General features: G+C 37.0%; 1 protein-coding gene across 1 annotated transcript in view; it reads left to right on the top strand.

Annotated features, from left to right (window-relative positions):
• The window catches only part of SKIL (SKI like proto-oncogene), a 30,184-nt gene extending 9,671 nt beyond the window's left edge, over nt 1–20,513 (top strand). The window contains exons 3-7 of the mRNA XM_055127349.1: nt 8,061–8,158; nt 10,175–10,410; nt 15,645–15,886; nt 16,629–16,853; nt 17,681–20,513. Coding sequence (XP_054983324.1) covers nt 8,061–8,158; nt 10,175–10,410; nt 15,645–15,886; nt 16,629–16,853; nt 17,681–17,839 — 960 coding nt within the window. The 3' untranslated portion in view covers nt 17,840–20,513. The remainder of the gene's footprint in view (nt 1–8,060; nt 8,159–10,174; nt 10,411–15,644; nt 15,887–16,628; nt 16,854–17,680) is intronic.
• Nucleotides 20,514–20,918: the final 405 nt, after the last annotated feature.

Below are 20,918 nucleotides of genomic sequence, written 5' to 3'. Positions count from 1 at the left end.
TAATAATGTTTTTGTCTAACTTTCTCAAGTTAATAACTCTTAATGAGTTTTCTTGTTTTCTCCTAACCCAATTTAGTGCCTGGAGCCCAGTGTAATTTTTTTAAAGCTAAATTTGAAAAACAAGATTGCATTATATTTTAGAAATTTTAATTTTTAAAGATACAATTTATGGGCTAGAGCAGTAGCACTGTGGGTAGATGTTTGCCTTTCATGGGACTGACCTGAATTTAATCCCTCGCATCCCATTTGGTCCCCAAACACAGCCAGGAGTAATTCCTGAGTGCAAAGCCAGGAGTATCCCCTGAGCATTGCCAGGTGTGTCCCTACCCGCTCCCCCCAAAAAATACAGTTAAGTTTTAAAGATAATTTTCAAATTATTAAATAACTGATTAAGTGAGAACATGGATGTGAAATCACTTTGGAAGTTAGGAGTATAGAAATAGAGGTAGGCATTTAGGAATTTTACCTTATGTGAAGATCATTAAGATAATTTATAGTATTGGGTTCAAATGGATTCCGAACCCTTAGTTATTTGTGCACAATGATGATAGTAGTTTAATATTTATTTACTAAAATGAAGTTTGCAGGAAGAAAGTATGTGAATGTTATGCTGAATTAAAAGGATATTTTAGTGAGATATTTCGAATGGCTTTGGGAATAGTGCCCCCTTATGGTTAGGAAACAAAGAAGCTCCATTCACATTCATATTTTGCCATTCAAATGTAGTTAAATACTTTAAATACTTTAAAATACTTTTTAAAAGACTCTTGAAAAAAATTGCGACGTTTATCCTTTGGATCTGAGAAGGGTGAAAAAATTAAGAAACTTTAAAGCAGCAAAGAAAACAGTGTTGACGTGATCCATTGACTCTCTAAGCAGCCAGTAGTGATTGGCGACCACATGTACCTTAGAGTTGGTGTGGCTGGCAGGACAGGAAAGTCATCACCAACTGGTTGACCTTAACCCTTCCACACTTCTGTGAGTAGAAAGTAACTGGAGCTATTTTGTTCAAGTAAAGAGGAAGATTGGTTGGTAATGACTTGGATCTGTGTTTGTTCCACATGCAGAATTTTGTCTTTATTGGGGGTTCTTATACATAAAGTGTAATTCTATTTTGTTGGGGTTGGGGAAAATTTTTGCTTACAGGCCCTGGGGTGAGGGAGGAGTCAAGAGGTTACTTGTAATTTTGTGGTGCCAGAGGTAGAACCTGAGGGCCTTATGCTTACAAGCAAGATGGGCTGTACTACTAGCTTTGTCCCTTGCATGTGTTTTTATTTGTTTTTCTTTTCTTTTTTTAATTGTAGTTTGTCACCCATGCAGTCTTTTTCATCTGGGTTCCATGAGAGAATTAAGTCCTATAGAAAATGATGTGAGTGGTGGTTATTCCATTTTCCCACGGATGGTGTATAGTATCATTTTAAAAGCTTTGGAGAGATGTTAATTCATTGCATGTAATGAATGCCTTGTGCATTTGGGCTTAATTCTCTTGAGAACCCCTAGTTGAGAAGAGTTAGGAGGGTCATGAAATCAATTTAGTGTGTCACAAGAATTTTGAAAAATGCATGAAATAGACTAAAAAACAGTACATTACAGTAAGGTTAATTATTTACATTTTGATATTTTCAATTCATATTATTGAAAAGCTAAAATTATCCAGGATGATCACGTTTTAAGACATGCTGAATGGGATAGAAAAGCTATATATATATATATATATATATATATACACATACATGTATACAGTGCATATATATATATAAACAGACACACACACATATATAATGCTTATATGGACTAAAACTTTTGACAAACGTTTTCATGAAAATATGTTTATGACATGGGAAATTCCAAGTAATCCTAACATTAAATGAACTTAATGCCACTAAATTTCAGTACAAAATTGTTATTTTGAAAAGTCCCAGGAATTGAACTAAATAAATAGTTTTGTAATAGAAATGTAAGGAGGGAGAGATGGGTCTGGGCGGGAGAGGGGAGGGGAGAGTGGGGGGTGGTGAATGGACCAAAAGAGGATTTTTATCAGTTTTCCTCTCTCAAGTTGTAAAAGGGAGTGATGATATACCACTGACTTAATATGGTTTTATTTCTGCTAAAGATTTAAGATAATAATCACGTTAAGAAAAAATTAGCATTTGCCTTTTCTTTGGTTTTAAGCACTTTCAACCTAAAATTGGCTTTTTTTTGAAATAGGTGGTCTGATCTCTCATGAGTGGCAAGTGCAGACATCATTTACATAGAAAGTCAGTCTTTGATAAGTTAGCAGAGGTGCATCAATTAATATTATTCCAGTTTTTCATTAGGTTGATTAATTCTAATGATTACAATGAAGTGAGGCATAAGATTAAGGCTTTAAAATCTTCTAAGTAGCTATTAGCTACCTAGTAACACTATTCCTATTTCAGTTGTTGAAACACTCATTTACAGCATGTTGGAAGTATGAAGGAAAAACGATCCTTTACTGAGGGATTCAGTTTTCTTTTACTGAGTTGTTGGCAGCTGTCTGGTAGAGTGTCTTTTGTATCCTCCTGAAATCATTTATTGACCACTTGAATGTCTTGTAATATACACAGTAAAAAGGACCTGACAGGTATATTCATTTTTATATACCTAAGCAGTTATAGTTAAGTCATGTGCTTAGTTAAATTGCTAATGATTTAGGTTTGGCATGTGCAAAGAAATCTGTATTTAGTATGCATTTAATTTTATTTCCTGTGTAAGCACCATTAAAAAGATAAACTATTAAATTTATTAACCTATTAGTACTTTATGTGCTTAATTCTTAAAATGAATACCAAATGTAACACTTTTTAATAATACTTTAAAATTCTGTTTTAAAAATAATTTGCCCCACATATTTAAAATACTCATTCTGGTTTGGGGGAGGTTATAAATTCCACGAACATTTTTAGACATTGTTTTGGTTTTTAAATTCATCAATATTTCTTATCTGGGCATAAAAGATAATGATATTAATATGATAGTATAGTTAAAAGCTAAAAACAAAGGCTATTATTGAAGATAAGGAATTCTAAAGGATTTTGATGAATTAAAAAATATATACATATTGGCTTGTTTGTATATATGAAAAGTGCTGACTGGGTGGCATTGCTTTTGTATCTAGAAATTGATGACAAAATGCTTATTTTTGTAAATACAACCATGTTCTCTAAATTATTTGTTAATTATAAAACTGGCAAACATACTACCCAAATATAATGCATCGAAGGTCATGCATTTATCACATAATAAGATAAAATTTAGAGGGGCTTTCATAACAGGTATCTTCATTTTTAATTATTTAAAATAAATTCTGTATATTTTTGAGATTGTTTAAAGTTTACGTTTATAGACATTTGCTGTTTTGAGACAAGAAAGAACCCTTGCAATGGAATAGTATGTCTGAAATATTTCTTACATGTTTTAGATGAGGATGCCATCTGTTCATCTTGTGGTAGATAATGGTGGGAGGTTGGGTGATAAGCATTTAAAGTGTTAGCAATCTAACTTAAGCTACTAAGTGATTTATTTCTTTCCTTTGCCAAGTAATGCATTCTATTTTAATGTTTAAATATGCAAAGGAATAATTACTCTCATATTGAAAGATAATCAAAGTCAATGTTCATATCTTAGTATCAAACTTTTATTCCTCTTCAGTAGCAGGTTATCCCTGTGCCATTTTAATTATATTGTTCTTTTTTGGAAAACCTAATTTGTATGTTGACACAAATGCAGACGAGATGAGAAAATCTGGTGTGCCTATGAATGTTCTGCTGTGTAATATGCTTTTCTTAATTGTTTTTAACATGCAGTTAGAATAATTTGTTGTAGTTCCCCCCCCCCCTTTTTTATCTTGTGTAGTACTGTGCAGTTCTTCATATTATTTGATTTTTGGAGCTGGTCTCTCTAAAACTGTAGACTGTTGGGCTTTTTTTTTTTTTTTTTTTTTGGTGGTGGGGGGATATATCTGGCTGTGCTCAGGGCTTACTCCAGGCGCTGTGCTCAGGGATCACTTCTGGCAGGGCTTGGGGATCCTGTGGGTTCTGGAAATCAAATCAAATCTGGATCTCCTACATGCCAGGCAAGTAAGTGTTCTACCCTCTGTCTTACCTCTCCAGCCCAAAACTCTTGGTCTTCTATGACATGGAGTATATGGATAGAGAATATGAACTATGATCTATGAATTTTGTGTTAACAGAGTAACCTTACTAAAAGCTGAAAAAAATTGACATTCAAAAATCATTCAAATTTTGAGTCTCCTCTGTAGACTAGTATGCATCTTCCCTTCTGAAAATACAAATGTTAAGTAGAGCAATTTTTGATCTCAAGCTGTTCAAACAGGCTCAATAGCCACTAAGGGATTTAAAAAAAATTTTTTTTAAGTTAAAAAAATTATTGAGGGGCCGGAGCGATAGCACAGCGGGTAGGGCGTTTGCCTTGCACGCGGCCGACCTGGGTTCGATCCCCGGCATCCCATATGGTCCCCCAAGCACTGCCAGGAGTAATTCTTGAGTGAAAAGCCAGGAGTAACCCCTGTGCATTGCTGGGTGTGACCCAAAAAGTAAAAAAAAAAAAAAAAAAAAATTATTGAATCACTTTGAATTATAGTTATTCATAGCTTTCAGGTATATAATGCACCAGTCCCTTCACCAGTGTCCACTTCCCTCCAACGGTGTCCCCTGTTTCCCTCTTGCCCCCAGTCTGCTTCTCTTGCAGGCACTTCGCCTCTCCACCATTATCTGGTGTTCACTTCCCTAACTCAGCCCCACACTTCCACCCACATGTGTACTTCCCACTAAAGACAAGTTCTCCTGCTTTTTGTTTCCTCTGCCTTCCGAGCATTGTCCCCTTAAGTTTTTTGTATGTGGCGTTTGAGAGATCATTCTGTGTCTGTCCCTCTCCATCTAACTTCATTTGGATTACTCTCTAGATCTGTCCATGTATCAGCAAATTGCACGACTTCATCTTTTCTTATTGCTGAGTGGTAATCTACTGTGTATATATACACACTATAGGGGTTTTGTTTTTAATTTTTATTTTTAATTTTGGCTTTTTGGGTCACACTCGGCGAAGCTCAGGAGTTACTCCTGGCTCTGCACTCAGAAATTACTCCTGGGGTGCTCGGGGGACCATATGGGATGCTGGGAATCGAACCCAGGTCGGCCGTGTGCAAGGCAAACGCCCTACCTGCTGTACTATTGCTTCAGCCCCACACCATAGTTTCTTTATCCAGTCATTTATTTATTCTTGGACATTTGGATTGTTTCCAGATATTGTGATAGTGCTGTAAGGAACATAGGAATGCAGATCTCTCTCTCTTTTTTTTTTTTGGCAGGATTTTTTGAGTAGGAAATTCAGACATTGAAGTTGGGGTCACTCCTTGGGGAGTCGGGGAGCCAATCCTAGTGATTCTTAGCCCAGTAGTGTGATCTGGGCTCTGGTCCTGGTAGCATTTTGCTCAGAGATCAGCAGAGCTATACCTGTTGGTACCTGGGGCCATTCAGTGCTGACAGCAACCTTGAATGTCGAGCTTGGCTGGGGATGTGTTCCACTCCTGAGTTAATCTTTCGGACCCCTGTAGTAGGGAAAGTTTTTTAGTAACTCGGTCTGTGACTCAGTAGGTTGGTGTGAGAATAGGAAAAAAAAATAATAGAAGGTAGAGAGGTTAAAGTTTAAAATAAGCGATAAACTAATATGCTAAGGTAACATTTGAAGTTTTGAAACATTGTTAAGAACATACACCGAGTTTGGATCATAATTAAAAGTCAAATTTATGTAAACCAAAATAATAGCCTTTCAAAATGAACTAAAATGATAAAAGCTGTCAGGTTTCAAGTCACGATCTTTGAAAAAGTTTAGTATTTGTTGTTCTGATTATTTGAGATCCCAAATATCCATAATTAAAATATTTTAAATAAGTGAATTGAACTCAGTAATTTTATTTGAAAAAACTAGATGATTTATTAGGCATTACATCCAGAATTATTTTGTTACATTAGTTTAATATGGAGCTTTATTTTCAGAATAATGAGTTTAACAAATAACTTTCAGAAAAAAGATTCACCTTATATAAGTTGGCATAATAGTTCATCTTTATTTACATGAATAAAGATGAACTTATATTTATTTTGAATTCTAAATGTCTTAGTTTCCAAACATTCTAAATTGTATATGGTCTGGCTTATAGGTATGTACTGCACCTATATGATTTAGAATGCGATTTAACTATGTCATGTTGATCCAGGACTTAACATCAATTAGTATACTGTATTTTATGATAAGGGTCGGGGACACTGGAGACCTTAAATTATTTGCCCTCACCTTCAGCTTTTCTTGCGTTTTGAGTAAGTACTTATGTTTGCCTTCTGTAATTCTTTTCTCACGTCTAGGGTCTTAGCTGTCACCTTGCAGCTATCATTGTATATTTTTATTTCCAGCAGTTTCCTTTCTGATTTATTGGTAAATCTAAGGTGAATGTTAAGAAACTGTGTAATTAAGTGATTAGTTACACGTGGGGCTGTACAGTCTCTCCAGTTCCAAACTGGATATTTTATGAATTTATTTTGCTTTCACCAAACTGTAAATAACATCTTGAGATGTTTTCATTCCATTTTACTTAGTTTCTGCAACTGTACTATAGGGACATTAAGGCAAATACTTTTTTTAACTTTTGTGGCTGTCATGGAAGTCTGTTTTCTTACTTGTTATTAAATGAGGTTGTCATCTCCCAATACTGATTTCCTGGTTGCAGAACGGAATCAAGCAGGGACAATCCAGTACTTGTGTTTGTACCATCCTTCCTTTATCTCATTCCTACTTACACTCTCCCTCACTCAGCTGGGCCTGTTGCTTACCTGGATGAATCATGTCTGTTGGTCGTGCCCTTCTGCCTTTTCTACTCTGAGTCTTTTTCACCTTTTAAAGTACTTTCTGGATGCTGGATTACAGGGATTAAGGCAGATGCCTTGCATGAGCATTGCTGAGTGTTGCCTGGAGGCTTTCGAGCACCACTGGGTTGGTGCAGGTGGTCCCAAGCACTGTGGGGCCACAGCAGCACCATAGCCTTGGACTCCTACCTGGAACTGCCACCTGATTTGCGTAGAATCCCCAGGGGTGGTCCCTGAGCTCCTGACAGCCACTTAGGAGACTTCCCTCCTCCAAAGTGATTTTTGCCAAAAGAATGGGAATTACTGAACTATAAAATAGGTCTGTGTGTTGGGGCGGGGGAGGGAAGGCAGTGTGTAAGAGCAAATCAAAGGATGTATGAATTTAGAAATAAGTTACTTTCTTTCTCAGTGTTTTTAATTCCTTGCCTTCTTCCCTTCTCCCTTCTCTTTGAGTGATGGTAGGGGTTACACACAGAGCTGGATGTGGTGCTTGCACCCTTGGCCATGGTGTTCAGTAAGGTGTGCACTCCTTTAGTTGGTATGATTGCATGTTGACTCTCCTGGGGTTGTTCTTCCGGCCTGTGTGCTATAGGAGAATCTCAGCTCTCCTGTAAAATGGGGGTAATGATGCTTCTTTAATGAAGTATTCATTGGAATTAAGCAGGGTGTAAAATGTTATTATTAGGTAGATGGGTCATTAAGTAACCACTTAACCTTCTTTCCTTTACCTAACAGTACGGATTCTTCTTCAGGGCTAAGGCTTTTCATATATATGAAGAAATATAATTTACTGATAAATATTGTCAACAGCGTAGTTTCAAATTCAGTTTGACAAAGTGCTGCTATTGCAAGTCAGCTACTTTGCTAGCAGATTAAGTAAAGTTGGAGTTATATATATATTTAACTGCTTGTCGCTTTTGGTATAGTTTATATAGAGTCTTGAATTTTGGGTGACTAAATAGTTAGGGGGAAACAGCTTTATTAGAAGCTTTCTTATTTATTTTAGTTTAAAGGCCATGCCTACCAGGTGGCTTTTGAACAGTACAATTCATTTTTATTTGGAGTTCTCCAGAGGTACCTTGTGCCTTGTCAAGTTCAAACATGAAATTAACTATCACACCTCCTTCACAAATCTTTTCCTTCTGCAATTTTCTATAGATAGATACACCACCAGGATTGGAATTGCAGTCATGGTATCCTGTTATAAAGCAGGAAGGTGATCAGATTTCTCAGACACATTCATTTTTACACCCCAGGTGAGTATTTGCGTCTTGATTTCAGTTCATTGATTCATTCATCAATTTTGTTAGAAAAAGAATAAAAAGAGAATGTGAAGTGAATTGTAAATTGTATTGAGTATTTGAGATAATCTGTTATTGGTGTTTCTATTTCTAGGAATAAAGTGTTCCTGGAGCTAAGAAAGTAGGGTAGCTATAGACTTTCTTTGTATGAATGAGACCCTGGGTTTCATCCCTGTTATCAAACAAAGAAAGAAAAAAAAAAGGTCATTTCTTTTTGCCCCACAGTAAAAAAGTATTGGTTTAATTTAATTTTCTTTCAAGAGGTAAGACATTGAGTTTGGCTTGCAATTTTTATATTTTAAAAAGAAAAAAATAGAAACTTAGATTTAATCATAGTAACATTGACCATTGTAACCGCATTATTTTTGTATTTTTAATAAAGATGTACCTTAGGTTATAAACTATTGAGTCGTAGGTTTATTATCTGTTGCTATAAGTATATCTTCAATATTCTTGCATGGTGGTCAAGAATCTTAATCTTTTTATATTTGCACAGTTTTCTAACATTTTTATTTAGAATATGGGCAATATTAAACTATCATTTTTTATGGAAAAATGAGTTTTTTATTCTCAGTTTGATTGATAAAGAAGAAGAATAATGGATTTTCTATACTTTTTCTATAAAGAAAATGAGATGAAAAGATTATATGAGATTATTAAAATCTTAATATTTAAGATTATTTATGGCTCAACCTGGTAGAACACATGCTTGGGATGTGTCAGACCCAGGTTTTGATCTCTGGCGCCATGTGCTTCTTCAGCATGGGCCTAAGCTTGCTGTGGGTGCCCGAGCGGTGGTACAGTGGGCAGGGTGCTTGTCTTGCACGTGGCTGACCTGGGCTGTATCCCCAGCATTCCACATTGCTCTGAGCACCTCCGGAGTAATTCCTGAGTGTAGAGCCAGATCCAGGAGTTACTCCTGAGCATTGCTGGGCGTGACCCCTGCCTCCTCCCCCCCAAAAAAAGGAAAAAAAACTGGTGGGGTGGCCTGGGTAGCCTTCAGTGGTTGCCTCAGCACCGAACTGTCAGGCTAACACCACTTTCTAAGCCTTTCTTTCCTCATCTCTCCAGTCGCTGGGTTGGCCTCTTTAAATTGGAAGAGTATTTCAGTTATTTGAATAACCAGTTACAAAATAACGGTTGGCTAAAGTCTTTTAGTTAGAGCTTATATAGATATTAGTTGCATCTGATATCATAGTTAAATATTTAATTTAGATGTATTCCTTGAGTCTCTTAGATAACATGCTGAACAATTTTAGGTGAGTCTGAGCATCACCATCATGATCACGAAATCTTGTTAGTCATCGATTTCTCAAGGGGGCTCAGTAACCTCTCCATTCGTCCTTTCCCTGAGATCTTAGAAGTCTCTCTCGACTCGGCCCTCCCAACAATGTCACACTGGAGGCTCTTTCAGGGTCAGGGGAATGAGATCCAGCTTGTTACTGGCTTTAGCATATGAATACACCATGGGAAGCTTGCAAGGCTGTCCCATGTGGGCAGGAAACTCTCAGAAGGATGCCAGTTTCTCCCAGAGGGAGAAGTAGGCTACAAGATATCGCAGGGCCGCTTTGCGGCCATGCACTTCTGGGAGCTTGCTTTTAAGTCTCTGGATGTTGTCCCTTGATGGGATTACAAACACCTGGGTTCCTCTGCCGGTACCTTCATGCATGAGGCCTGTCTGGACCTGTGGAGAGGGGCCTCGAGCATGGCTGTGGCTAGGTTCCAGTGGTCTTTGGCCACCGGGAGCTCTGCTCGGGGCGGGGAGGGAAGCTGGAGCCCATCCCCTCCAAGGGGCCCGGGGAAGACAGCCAGGCGTGCGGGCAAGAGACTCTCTGAGCATGATTGGTAGTTATCCCTTCATTCTTAGTTTTGCACAATTAATTATTGCTGTTTTATCAAATAAGTAAGAACTTTGCATCATACCTTAATGTCTTATGTGTCTTATTTCTTCTTGCCTTCCTTTGTTTTCAGCTACTACTTATACATGTGTGATAAAGTGGTTGCCCCAAATGTGTCACTCACTTCTGCTGCATCTCAGTGTAAAGAGGTCACAAAGCCAGAGGCAAGTAGATCTACACCAAGACATTCGGAGAAGCCTCACAGTAGTGGGAAACATCAGAAAACAGTGTCTTATCCAGACGTCTCACTTGAGGAACAGGAGAAAATGGATTTAAAAACAAGTAGAGAATTATGTAGTCGTTTAAAAGGTAAATATTCAGAAATTATCTTTTTAAAAACAAATGTTGTTATGTATTGTAAAGGTATTTAGTATTTAGTATAATTTTTTCTATTAATGAAGATTTTACTTAGGGAAAAAACCCATCTTTCAAAACTCCTGCATTGTTACTTTGAGCCTTAAGTGCTATAATTTTCTAGAAGGGTGTTAGCCCTGGAGGCTAAAGAGATATTAATGTATAGACTGCATGCCTTTAGAGTGTACCTTGATTCTTACCTTACTTTCATAACCTTCCTGCCCTTTTTCACCTGTCAGATTTCTTTAGTAGGTTCTTATTTTTCTTTCTGTCTTGCTGTGAACTGAGAAGCTTTTTTTTTTCTCTGTTTTGGGTCACACCTGGCAATGCACAGGAGCCACTCCTGGCTGTGCACTTTGGAATTACCCCTGGTGGTGCTCAGGGGACCATATGGGATGCTAGGAATCGAACCCGGGTTGGCCACGTGCAAGGCAAACGTCCTACCCGCTGTGCTATCTCTCCAGCCCCCTGAGAAGCCATTTTTATCAATAATACTAAGGGTAGTTAGGTATAGGATTTAGGGGACACGGACTATGCAAGGACTGAATTTCACAGCTGTGGGGGTCAGGCAGATGGTATAAGTTCAGAATGCTGGCTGGACACCTTACACAAAGGAGCTGCTTAGTATGGTGCCTTTTAAATAGTGTGTACCAGATAAGACCTCTCTACCCAGTGTTGCTTGTGTTAGCCTCCATGGAGCAGCAGAGCTTTGCTTACTGGCAGGCAGTGTTTGAGGAGTCAGCAATTAGGAGTTCTATAGTTATTTAATTCTTTTATATACAATTTTGCTTCTTGAGGGTTTTCTTTTTTTTATAATTTTATTTTTATAAAGTTGTTTATAATAATTTATTACATTCAGTATTCCAGCACCAGTCCCACCACCATTACACCTTCCCACCACCATTAATTCAAATTTTCCCACCACCACTCAAGCCTGCTCCAAAGGCAAATACTAAATAATTTATTTTGTATTGCTTATTAGGAATAATCTGCTAAAAATTATCCAAAAAGGTTTCCTCAGAGGAAAGTGTATGAAAATTGTTGTATCTCACCTTGGAGCCATTAAACCCTTGTATATGAGATTACTAACATGTGTTAGTAATGTGTGTGTGTATTTACATATATACATTTATGTATATATTATATATAAGACATTATATATAATATATACATATATATATTTTAATTTATTTTATTGAATCACCATGTGGAAAGTTGCAAAGTTCTCAGGCTTATGTCTCAGTTATACAATGCTCAAACACCTGTCCTTTCATCAGTGCCCATATTCCACCACCAAAAAAAAAAAAAACACAAACCCCAGTATACGTCCCACCCCCCACCCCTCAAACCCCCCCCTGCATAACTGATAAATTTCACTTCCTTTTCTCTTTACCTTGATTACATTCCATATTTCAACACAAAACTCACTATTGTTGTTGGAGTTTCAACACAGAACTCACTATTCTTGTTGGAATTTATCCCCCAAGAATACGGCCCTATCGACAGGGAAATATTTGATAATTAGTTTTCCACTGATGAGAATGAAGACATAACAAGTCACGCGCCGCACGGTTTACAATTTCTGTATTTTAGTAATTAAGTCCAGGGAGATTTAAGTTGGAAATTGAATCATTTCCCTTCCTGGAGCAGCATGGAGCAAAAGCTTAGCTCACAGTCTGGATACATGGTTGCAAGCACTCGCTGGAACCCCAAGTCATATAGCTGGCTCTGGATCCTGCTCGTGCAGCAGCCAAGCGGCTGTGCAAAGGCATGGCCACCCGGGTCGAATCTCGGCAGAGCTCGAGCCGGCTCTGGCCCTGGCCCGAGACTGCCCAGGTGTCCCCATACATACATATTTTTAAAATCAAGATCTGTTGCCTTTTACTTTACACCCCATCAAATGTGTTGTGCTACTTTAGGTACATCGGTAGCATAGGTATGAGATGTTGCTCCAGGAATTCTAAAATTTTAAACAGGTTGCTATAGCTGGAGATAAATACTGAACTGGATGGTGCCTTTGGGACCCAGAGGCATCTCTGCAGCTTGTTGCTCTCTTCTGAGATTGATCTGTGAGTCTCTGGATCATGGCCAGAGGTGCCAGGGGCAGTTCGAGGGTGTGACTGCCAGGCTCCTGGAAGAACAGAGAGATGTGGGGAGGTCACCCATTCTCTTGGGGGTTTTCTGTACTTTAAATTTTTTTAATTGTAGTTTAGTAACTATTACAAAACGTTCATGGTTTCCTTGAAGTTGCTGCAGCTCAGCACCACCAACGTGTCCTTAAGCCTCACCAGTGCCCTTACATTGCTTCTAAGCCTGCCTCTTCATTTCTCTTATCCCCCGAAAAAAATGCACTTTCCAAGATTTTTTATATCTCTATTTCTTACTTTAAATATGGTGAACTGTTAATTAGTAATTTCCTGTTAAAATTTATTGTTAAAATTCTCAGGTTAATTCTTGTGACTTCAACTTTTTTGACATAATTTATATACCATCTAATTTAGTATTTTAAGGTGTACAATTTAGTAAATTTCACAGAGTTGTACAACAATCACAACCATATAATTCTAGAACATTTTCACGACTCCCCACAAAACATTATAATCAATTAGGTTTACCTTTTTTTTTTGGCTTTTGGGTCACACCTGGCAATGCTCAGGGGTTACTCCTGGCTCTACACTCAGGAATTACTCCTGGCAGTGCTCAGGGGACCATACAGAATGCCAGAGATCGAACTCAAATCGGCACGTGTAAGGCAAATGCCCTATCTGGTGTACTATCACCCTGGCCCCAGAATGACTCTGAGTATTTTTTTCCCCCCTCTTTTTGGGTTTTGGGGCCATACCTCACTGCTAGTGGCTGCTGCTTTTGGTGTTTGGGGATTTCTCCTGGCAGTTCTTGGGACGAGGCAGAACTGGGGATTGAACCTCAGCTGAGGGCCTTCTCCACGCTAAGCTTGCTCACTAGCCCACTGAGTTGTAGCTCTGGCCTTTTATTTTCTGTTTGCAGATTTATTTACCTATTCTGGATATTGCATGTAAGAGGGATTATATAATATGCAACCATTTCTTGTCTGACTTCTTTGTTACTTTCAGTCTATGTTATAGCATTTATTAGTATTATTTTTTATGGTTTAGTAGGCTATTGGATATGTCTCCTTTTGTTTATACATGTATCAGTTAATACCCACTTTTTGGCTATTATGAATAATGGTACTTTGAACACTTACAAGTTTTAATTTACTTTGGAAATTAATTTTCCAAATTAGCTGTATTCCCACCAGTTTATGAAGGTTCCATTTTATATCCTTCCTTCAACACTTTTATTGTGTATCTTTCATAACCCCATCTTGTGGTTGTAAAGTGGTATAATTTGGATTTTGATTGGCATTTCTACAGTGACTAAAGATGTATGTTTTGTGTATGTTGAACATTGCAAATCTTTCTTGGAGAAGTACCTACTCAGATTCTTTGTTTTATAAAGGTTAGGTTATTAAACTCATTCTTTTTTGGTGGTGGTGGTGGGGTTTGGGGTTATATCCAGCATTGCCTAGGGATTATTCCTGATGGTGCTCAGGGAACCATACACGTGTGGTGTCATAAATCAAACCCTAGTTGACTGCATGCAAGGCAAGCAAGCACCTTACTTTACTTACATCTCTGGCCCCAATCTTATTCTTGATATGTTGATACAATGGTCTCAACACTATCTGTTCAAAAGACTATTCTCTCTTAATTGGAATGTCTTAGCACCCTTGTTGAAACTTAATGCTCATAAAAGATTGGGTTTAGGCCTGGGAAGACGGCTCAAGCAAGAGACGAGAGCACATATTTCGCATGTTTTGCATGTAGGTTCAATCCCTAACATTGCATAGTTCTCCAGGTACCTCTGGAGAATACCTCTGGGAATACTCTATAAACATTCCTTGGGATGGCTCAGAAAGGAACAACTAAGAAAATATATAAAAAAGTTTGGGTGTATTCCTGGAATTAGTCTTTATGCTAGTACACATACAATGTTTTTGGATGTTTGTTTTTTGAGTCACACTGTTTTTGGGGGGCCTCTCCTGCTCTGTGATGAAGTATCATCCTGGGTAGGGCTTGGTGGACCATATCTGGTGCTGGGACTTGTTTGTGGCAAGGCCAGTGTTCTATCCGCTGTACTGTCTCTCCAGCCCAATAGAGTCTTAATTTTGTAGCTTTTTAGTAAGTTTTGAAATTAGGAATTGTGAGACCTCCAACTTTGTTGTTCTTTTTTAAGATTGGATTCCTTACTATTTTGTATCCCTTCCCGACCAGCTTGCCAATTTATGCCACAAATGAGGATTTTGGTAGATATTGCATTAATTTGTGATTGTTACAAGATTATTACCACCATTTTAGAATCTTTGGGCTGATATAACAAAAATACTACAGGTTGGGTGATTTATAAAACAAACATTTATTTCTCATACTTCTAGGGGTTGGACCGTAGCAATAGCACAGCGGGTAGCGTGTTTGCTTTGCATGTGGCCGACCCGGGTTCGATTCCTCTGTCCCTCTCCGAGAGCCCGGCAAGCTACCGAGAGTATCTCATCCGCATGACAGAGCCTGACAAGCTCCCCATGGCATATTCGATATGCCAAAAACAGTAACAACAAGTCTCACGATGAAGACGTTACTGGTGCCCGTTCGAGCAAATCGATGAACAATGGGAGGACAGTGCTACAGTGCTACTTCTAGGGGCTGGAAAGCCCAAGATCAAGAAAGCATGTTTAGTTCCTAGGAGGAGACTGCCTCTTAGTTTATAATGGCTATTTTCTCAGGTGTCCGCCACATCTCTGATTGATAGGACTAGAGAGATCTCCTGGGTGTTTGTTTTACCCACTATATCCCACTATAGGGGCTTTGCTCTCATGAGTTAATTGAACTCTAAGACCCTATCTCCTAATTATCACATTTGGGTTAAGTTTTAAAAGTAGAAGTTTGAAATGAACTCAGTAACAATCAGTGGAAAACATAATTTTAGCAGTTTATAAGGTTTTCAGCCCATGGACATGGGCTACCTTTATAAAAGTCCTACTTTAATTAAATTCCTATAGGTGTTCTTAATTTTTTTAAATTTCACTTTGAATGCCATCGTTTTTAAATTTCAGATATTGATTGTCTTTGTGACTTTTTAACAGTGAATTTTACTTTGTTTGCTTCCCAAAGATCCATCCATCTCAAATACTTCTACTGGTAAAAAGAAACCTGAGTCTGTTAGTTGCAACATAGTCAGAGATTCAAGCAAGATGGAAATTGTCCATGAAGCTCCAGCTTCAACTTCACATCTTGTCAAAGATATTATTTGTGAGGATGATAAAGGAAAAATCATGGAGGAAGTAATGAGAACTTATGTAAAACAACAAGAAAAACTGACCTCTATTTTGCAGAAAAAACAACAACTTCAGATGGTAAAGTTCTTATATAATGTTAGTCAAATTATCCCTGTTCTCTTTCTCTCCCCCTGTATGGGGTTTCTCCTGCCCTAGAACTTAAATCTCTGTCTCTTTCTCTTTCTTTCTCTTTCGCTTCCTTCTTCCACCTTTCCTTTCCTCCTTCCCTCTCTGTCTCCCTCTCCCTCACCTGGGGGGTTAGTGCTTGCTCCTCGCAGTGGTCAGGGGACCATGTTGTGCTGGTATCAGGCCAAGGACCTCTGCGCACAAACCATGTACTCCAGCCCTTTAGGTTATTTCCCTGACTTTCCAAAGTCAGTATCAAATGCTGCAAGTGTACTTAGGATTATTCAGAATTTTATACTGATGGTTTCTAGAGACTATGAGAGAAGTTGAGATGACAGCTAAATTCTAAATAACTTTTTATTTTTTAGGTTTTGGGGATCAAACCGTAGACTGAATATAGGCAAGTCAGGAACCCTACCACTAAATCACATACTCAGTCCCTGAATCAACATTTTTTTTTTTCCCCACTTTTGGGGTCACACCCGGTGATGCACAGGGGTTACTCCTGCTCTGCACTCAGGAATCACTCCTGGCGGTGCTCAGGGGACCATGTGGTATGCTGGGAATCAAACCCGGGTTGACCGCGTGCAAGACAAACGCCCTACCCGCTGTGCTATTGCTCCAGCCCCTGAATCAACATTTTTAACATGATGGAAAATAAGTAAAAGTTGTTTTGTGTTTCTTTTCATGCCAGGAAGTTGAAATGCTGAGTAGCTCCAAAGCTATGAAGGAACTCACCGAGGAACAGCAGAACCTACAGAAAGAGCTTGAATCTTTGCAAAATGAACATGCTCAAAGAATGGAAGAATTTTATGTTGAACAGAAGGATCTAGAGAAAAAGTTAGAGCAGGTTATGAAGCAAAAATGTACATGTGACTCAAATGTAGAAAAAGACAAAGAGGCTGAATATGCAGCACAGGTAAGAAATACTGTTTCTGTGATGTTATCTCTCTAAGATGAAAATTAAAGCTGTTACCCTCTTAAGAAAGTATTTTTTTTGGTCAGGGTCATTTCATTCTGCTCTCTCATTAAATATAACTTTATAGTACCCAAAATGACCTTTTGATCTTGAACATGTTACCATAGACAGCCAGACTAAACTGCTAATTTCCAGCGATCTGTCAAAAGTTACATTACTTTAACTTATATGGACTTTGGAAATAACAATGTCTGTTGCCTTTGTGTTCAAAAGCACTGGAATGAAAATGAATAGTAACTCACAGCTTGGAAAAGATGAACCAATAACTCACATGATGAGCAGACTGATAGAGGCATATTAAAATGTAGGGTGCAATGAAAGTGTTAGATACAGAATGATCTCACTCATGTGTGTGACTTAAAGATACACAGCAAGGTAGCAGCAGAGGACAAAGGCAACATGACAGAACAGATGCAGAAAGGAGGAGCAGTGGGTCCTTGGAGGAGAAAGGGGGGACACTGCTGATAGGTGTGGTGTTGAAGTGATGTGCACAGGAAGCCAACATTAACAATATTGTAAATTACAGTACCTCAATCAGTAATTTCCTTAAAAGTTAAAACTCTTTAGATGTTGGTTCTCTTGAACCTTTGTTTTTTACCCAATTTAACGCCATATAAAATGCTGGATTAATAATAGTTTTAAGGTATTTAAGATGGTGTGCATGAAATAGTTCGTTTTGTAAAAAGTAACAGAATATTGTCCCAATGCGGAGATTAACTGGGAAACCAAAGCTTCATGAAAACTGACAGTGTTTTTCTACCCCGCAGCTGGCTGAGCTGAGACAGAGACTGGACCACGCTGAGGCCGACAGGCAGGAGCTCCAGGACGAGCTGCGGCAGGAGCGGGAGGCAAGACAGAAGCTGGAGCTGATGATAAAAGAGCTGAAGCTGCAAATTTTGAAATCATCAAAGATGGCTAAAGAATAGGACCTTTTAAGGAGATACATTTGTGTATTCTGAACAGGGTTTATTTTTGTTTTTTTCCTTTGGTAATTGAATTCTGAACAATTTCCGGGCACAAAAATAACTCGACAGTCTGTCAATTTGTAGATCAGAGAAAATGAAGAATTATATATTGGTACATGACTTTTTACATTTTCCAAATGAATGAAAATGTATGTTTGTTTGTATTTCCCCCCCATCCAACTTAGTAACAATACTATGCGGTTTCAGTGAGTAAATAATCTGCCTATATTTCTAATGCAAATATACCTACCACTTGTATACTTTTTAAAATCTTCATTGCATGATGGAAAAAAGTTGTCAATATTATTCATATTCCAGACACAGTTTTAGGTACATCGCAATATTTAAATATATAATCACCTAAGGATCAAACCTTCAATTTTAATCATCAACACAGTATCCCTTTATAAAATTGATGCAGTATTCTCATTATTATATACAAGATATGCCTTTGTTTTGTTCAGGTTGTGGGATAAATTTTCAAAATAGTATTTTTTTTTCTTAATGTCTTTTTAAGACACTTGTCAAAAGAGAAATTTCACAGATAAAGTTATAGTACATCCAATGAGCATATTGAGGAAGGATGGCATTCATGATTATTAACTGCTGCTAAACAGTAGAAGCAGAATAATTTGTTTTTCAGTTCAAATGTGATTTTATTTAGAATTTTTTTTTATGCAGTCATATGAGAAGAAATGAGATAAAGTAATTTCTAACCTACTTTGTTAGTAATGGCATGGGAATATTAACGTTCTTGAGTAAAAACCAGTGCCATTGATGCGTGTCAATTTCTACACAATCCATAATCCTCCTGTACAGTTTTTATATGTAGTTATGTATGTCTTACTGAAATTTATGTAAAGGATTTGTTTTCTTTAATGTATTTGTTTTACTTTACATTGTAAAATATTAAACACCTTCAAGATTATTTTGAAACTTTCATATGTTTAAATGTTAAGTTTTATCGAACTTTGCACAAATGGACCATTTTCAGTTACTACTTAATATCAAGATCATAAATTTATAGCCAACTGATAGTAGATGATAGGCTAATATAGAGAAGTGTAGTTTTTTGTTTCTGAATGGTTTTTAGCTAATTTTTAGGAGATAATGGAATTCCAGCTGGCAAGGGGCAACATTGTCTGCACTTTTCTGTTTGTTTTGTTTTGCACAGAAATTTTTGTCATTCTTACTGGCAAAATTTCATATTTGTTAACTCTTGGCTTAAAAGATATTAGGTAAAAATTTTGATATGGATCTTTTTAAAGAAAATTTCCCCAACTACCATTAATTAACAATGTCTTGTGATTTTGTGTTTTCTCATGTTCTTCTGTAAGGTACTATGTGGAATTACTTGAGCTAAATTTATTTTTAAAAGATAAATTAGCTAGGGTTAAGGTTATACTGTTATACTCCCAGCATAGAAGATAGATACTATGGTGGTATAGAAAACTGCAAAAAAAAAAAAAAGCTTTTCATTTAACTTGTTTTCATATTTTTTTTACTGGTACTTAAATATCATAAAATAATTTTTGTACTTCCCAAAGTATAGTTTTTTTTTCCAGAGTATGATCTAAAGGTGTGTTTTCTATCTTCAGTATAGATTTTAGCTATTAGTCTTGTGGTTTAATTTGCTGATTCTTGGGATTTCCACAAGGCGCACAATGTTAAAATGGCATCCAGGAATAAATTTTTTCAATGTTATCTCCATCCAATATCTTTTACTTAGGTCTGGAGAATGAAATACCAGCCATTTAGTGATAAATTTTCATTGTAGTTATCAGTTAGTTGTGTAACAGTTAAGGTCGTTGTGTTTTTTTCCCCTTTGGAGACAAAGTCAAGCCCCTTTAATATATTTCCCACCCCCCAATTAACTCAAAAACGTTTCTGCATATGTTATTTAATATATGCTGAACCTACTTAAGTCTCAACCCACAGCTTCGAAAGTAAATTGCTTAATCTTTGAAATCCGTTACTAAACACTTTTAAAGGTGTTGAACATTAAACATTAAAGTGATCATTAATTCTTAATTTAGATTTGAATAAATAATATTTTTTTCTAGTCCTTCACATAATGAAAAATTTCCAATAAAAGTATAGTCTTATTTTCCAGAAGATTCATTGTTGTGCCATAATTTTCTGCCTAACATCCTGTAAAGGTTTTTAGTCAATTGTAAATATTATAGCTATCCTAGTTAAAAGTAATTTTAAGTTAATCTGCACCGTATAGCTTAAAAATAGAGATTTTTTTAAAGTGACCTCTGCTAAAGTATCTTATTCATATAAACTTCTTCTATTATTTGCATGCTCATTATGTGTGTTGGTTGCTAGCTTAATATTTGTTTGGTGTTTTTGTGTACCAATTTATTAGGCAGATTCTTCCTCAGACTTCATAATGCTCTCTTTAGTAGAAATATAAACATGCTTTACTTAAAAGAGCTTCATTAAGGAAATGCCTATGAAAAAGGCTAGAGCATCTTAGAAGGAAGAAAAACTACCAGACTATTTGCTTATTAGGTAATGGGTGATGTTTAATTTTGATGCTAATAGTTTCTATAGTCTAAACTTTGAGATAAAGTACCAAATGTGTAAAGATGAGGAAGTTCTAAACCACCCTGATTTTACAAATGCAACTTGTACACTATGAAAAAAATTTGATCAACAATATAAATTTGACTTGTGCTTTAGTTTTGTAAGGCATATTCTTTTGCTTGAATTTCTGTGTCCCTAAGGATGTTTTATGCTTCTTAAACTAACTTTATAACATACTTAATATATTACACGTTTAGGTATAAAATCATTTGTACATATTAAATTAAAAACCAGTTACTAAAGTCAATGGAATGAATTGAGTACAATATTTGTAGGTTATTCACAGGTTTTAGTAGCCATCACAGAACAAACAGGCCATTCATTTGCACGTCTGTGATTCTGTTTGAAAGTAAAATGTTTGAAAGAAAACTCATGAAAAGCAGCTCAGAGTATTTCCCTAAAATTAACTGTAAGCAGGTGCTGAAGATTTTGGGTCAGCTTCAAACAT

This window comes from Sorex araneus, chromosome 2 (assembly GCF_027595985.1).
Source record: "Sorex araneus isolate mSorAra2 chromosome 2, mSorAra2.pri, whole genome shotgun sequence".
In the NCBI taxonomy this organism is placed as follows: Eukaryota; Metazoa; Chordata; class Mammalia; order Eulipotyphla; family Soricidae; genus Sorex; species Sorex araneus.
This window is presented reverse-complemented; position numbering and strand designations above follow the sequence as displayed.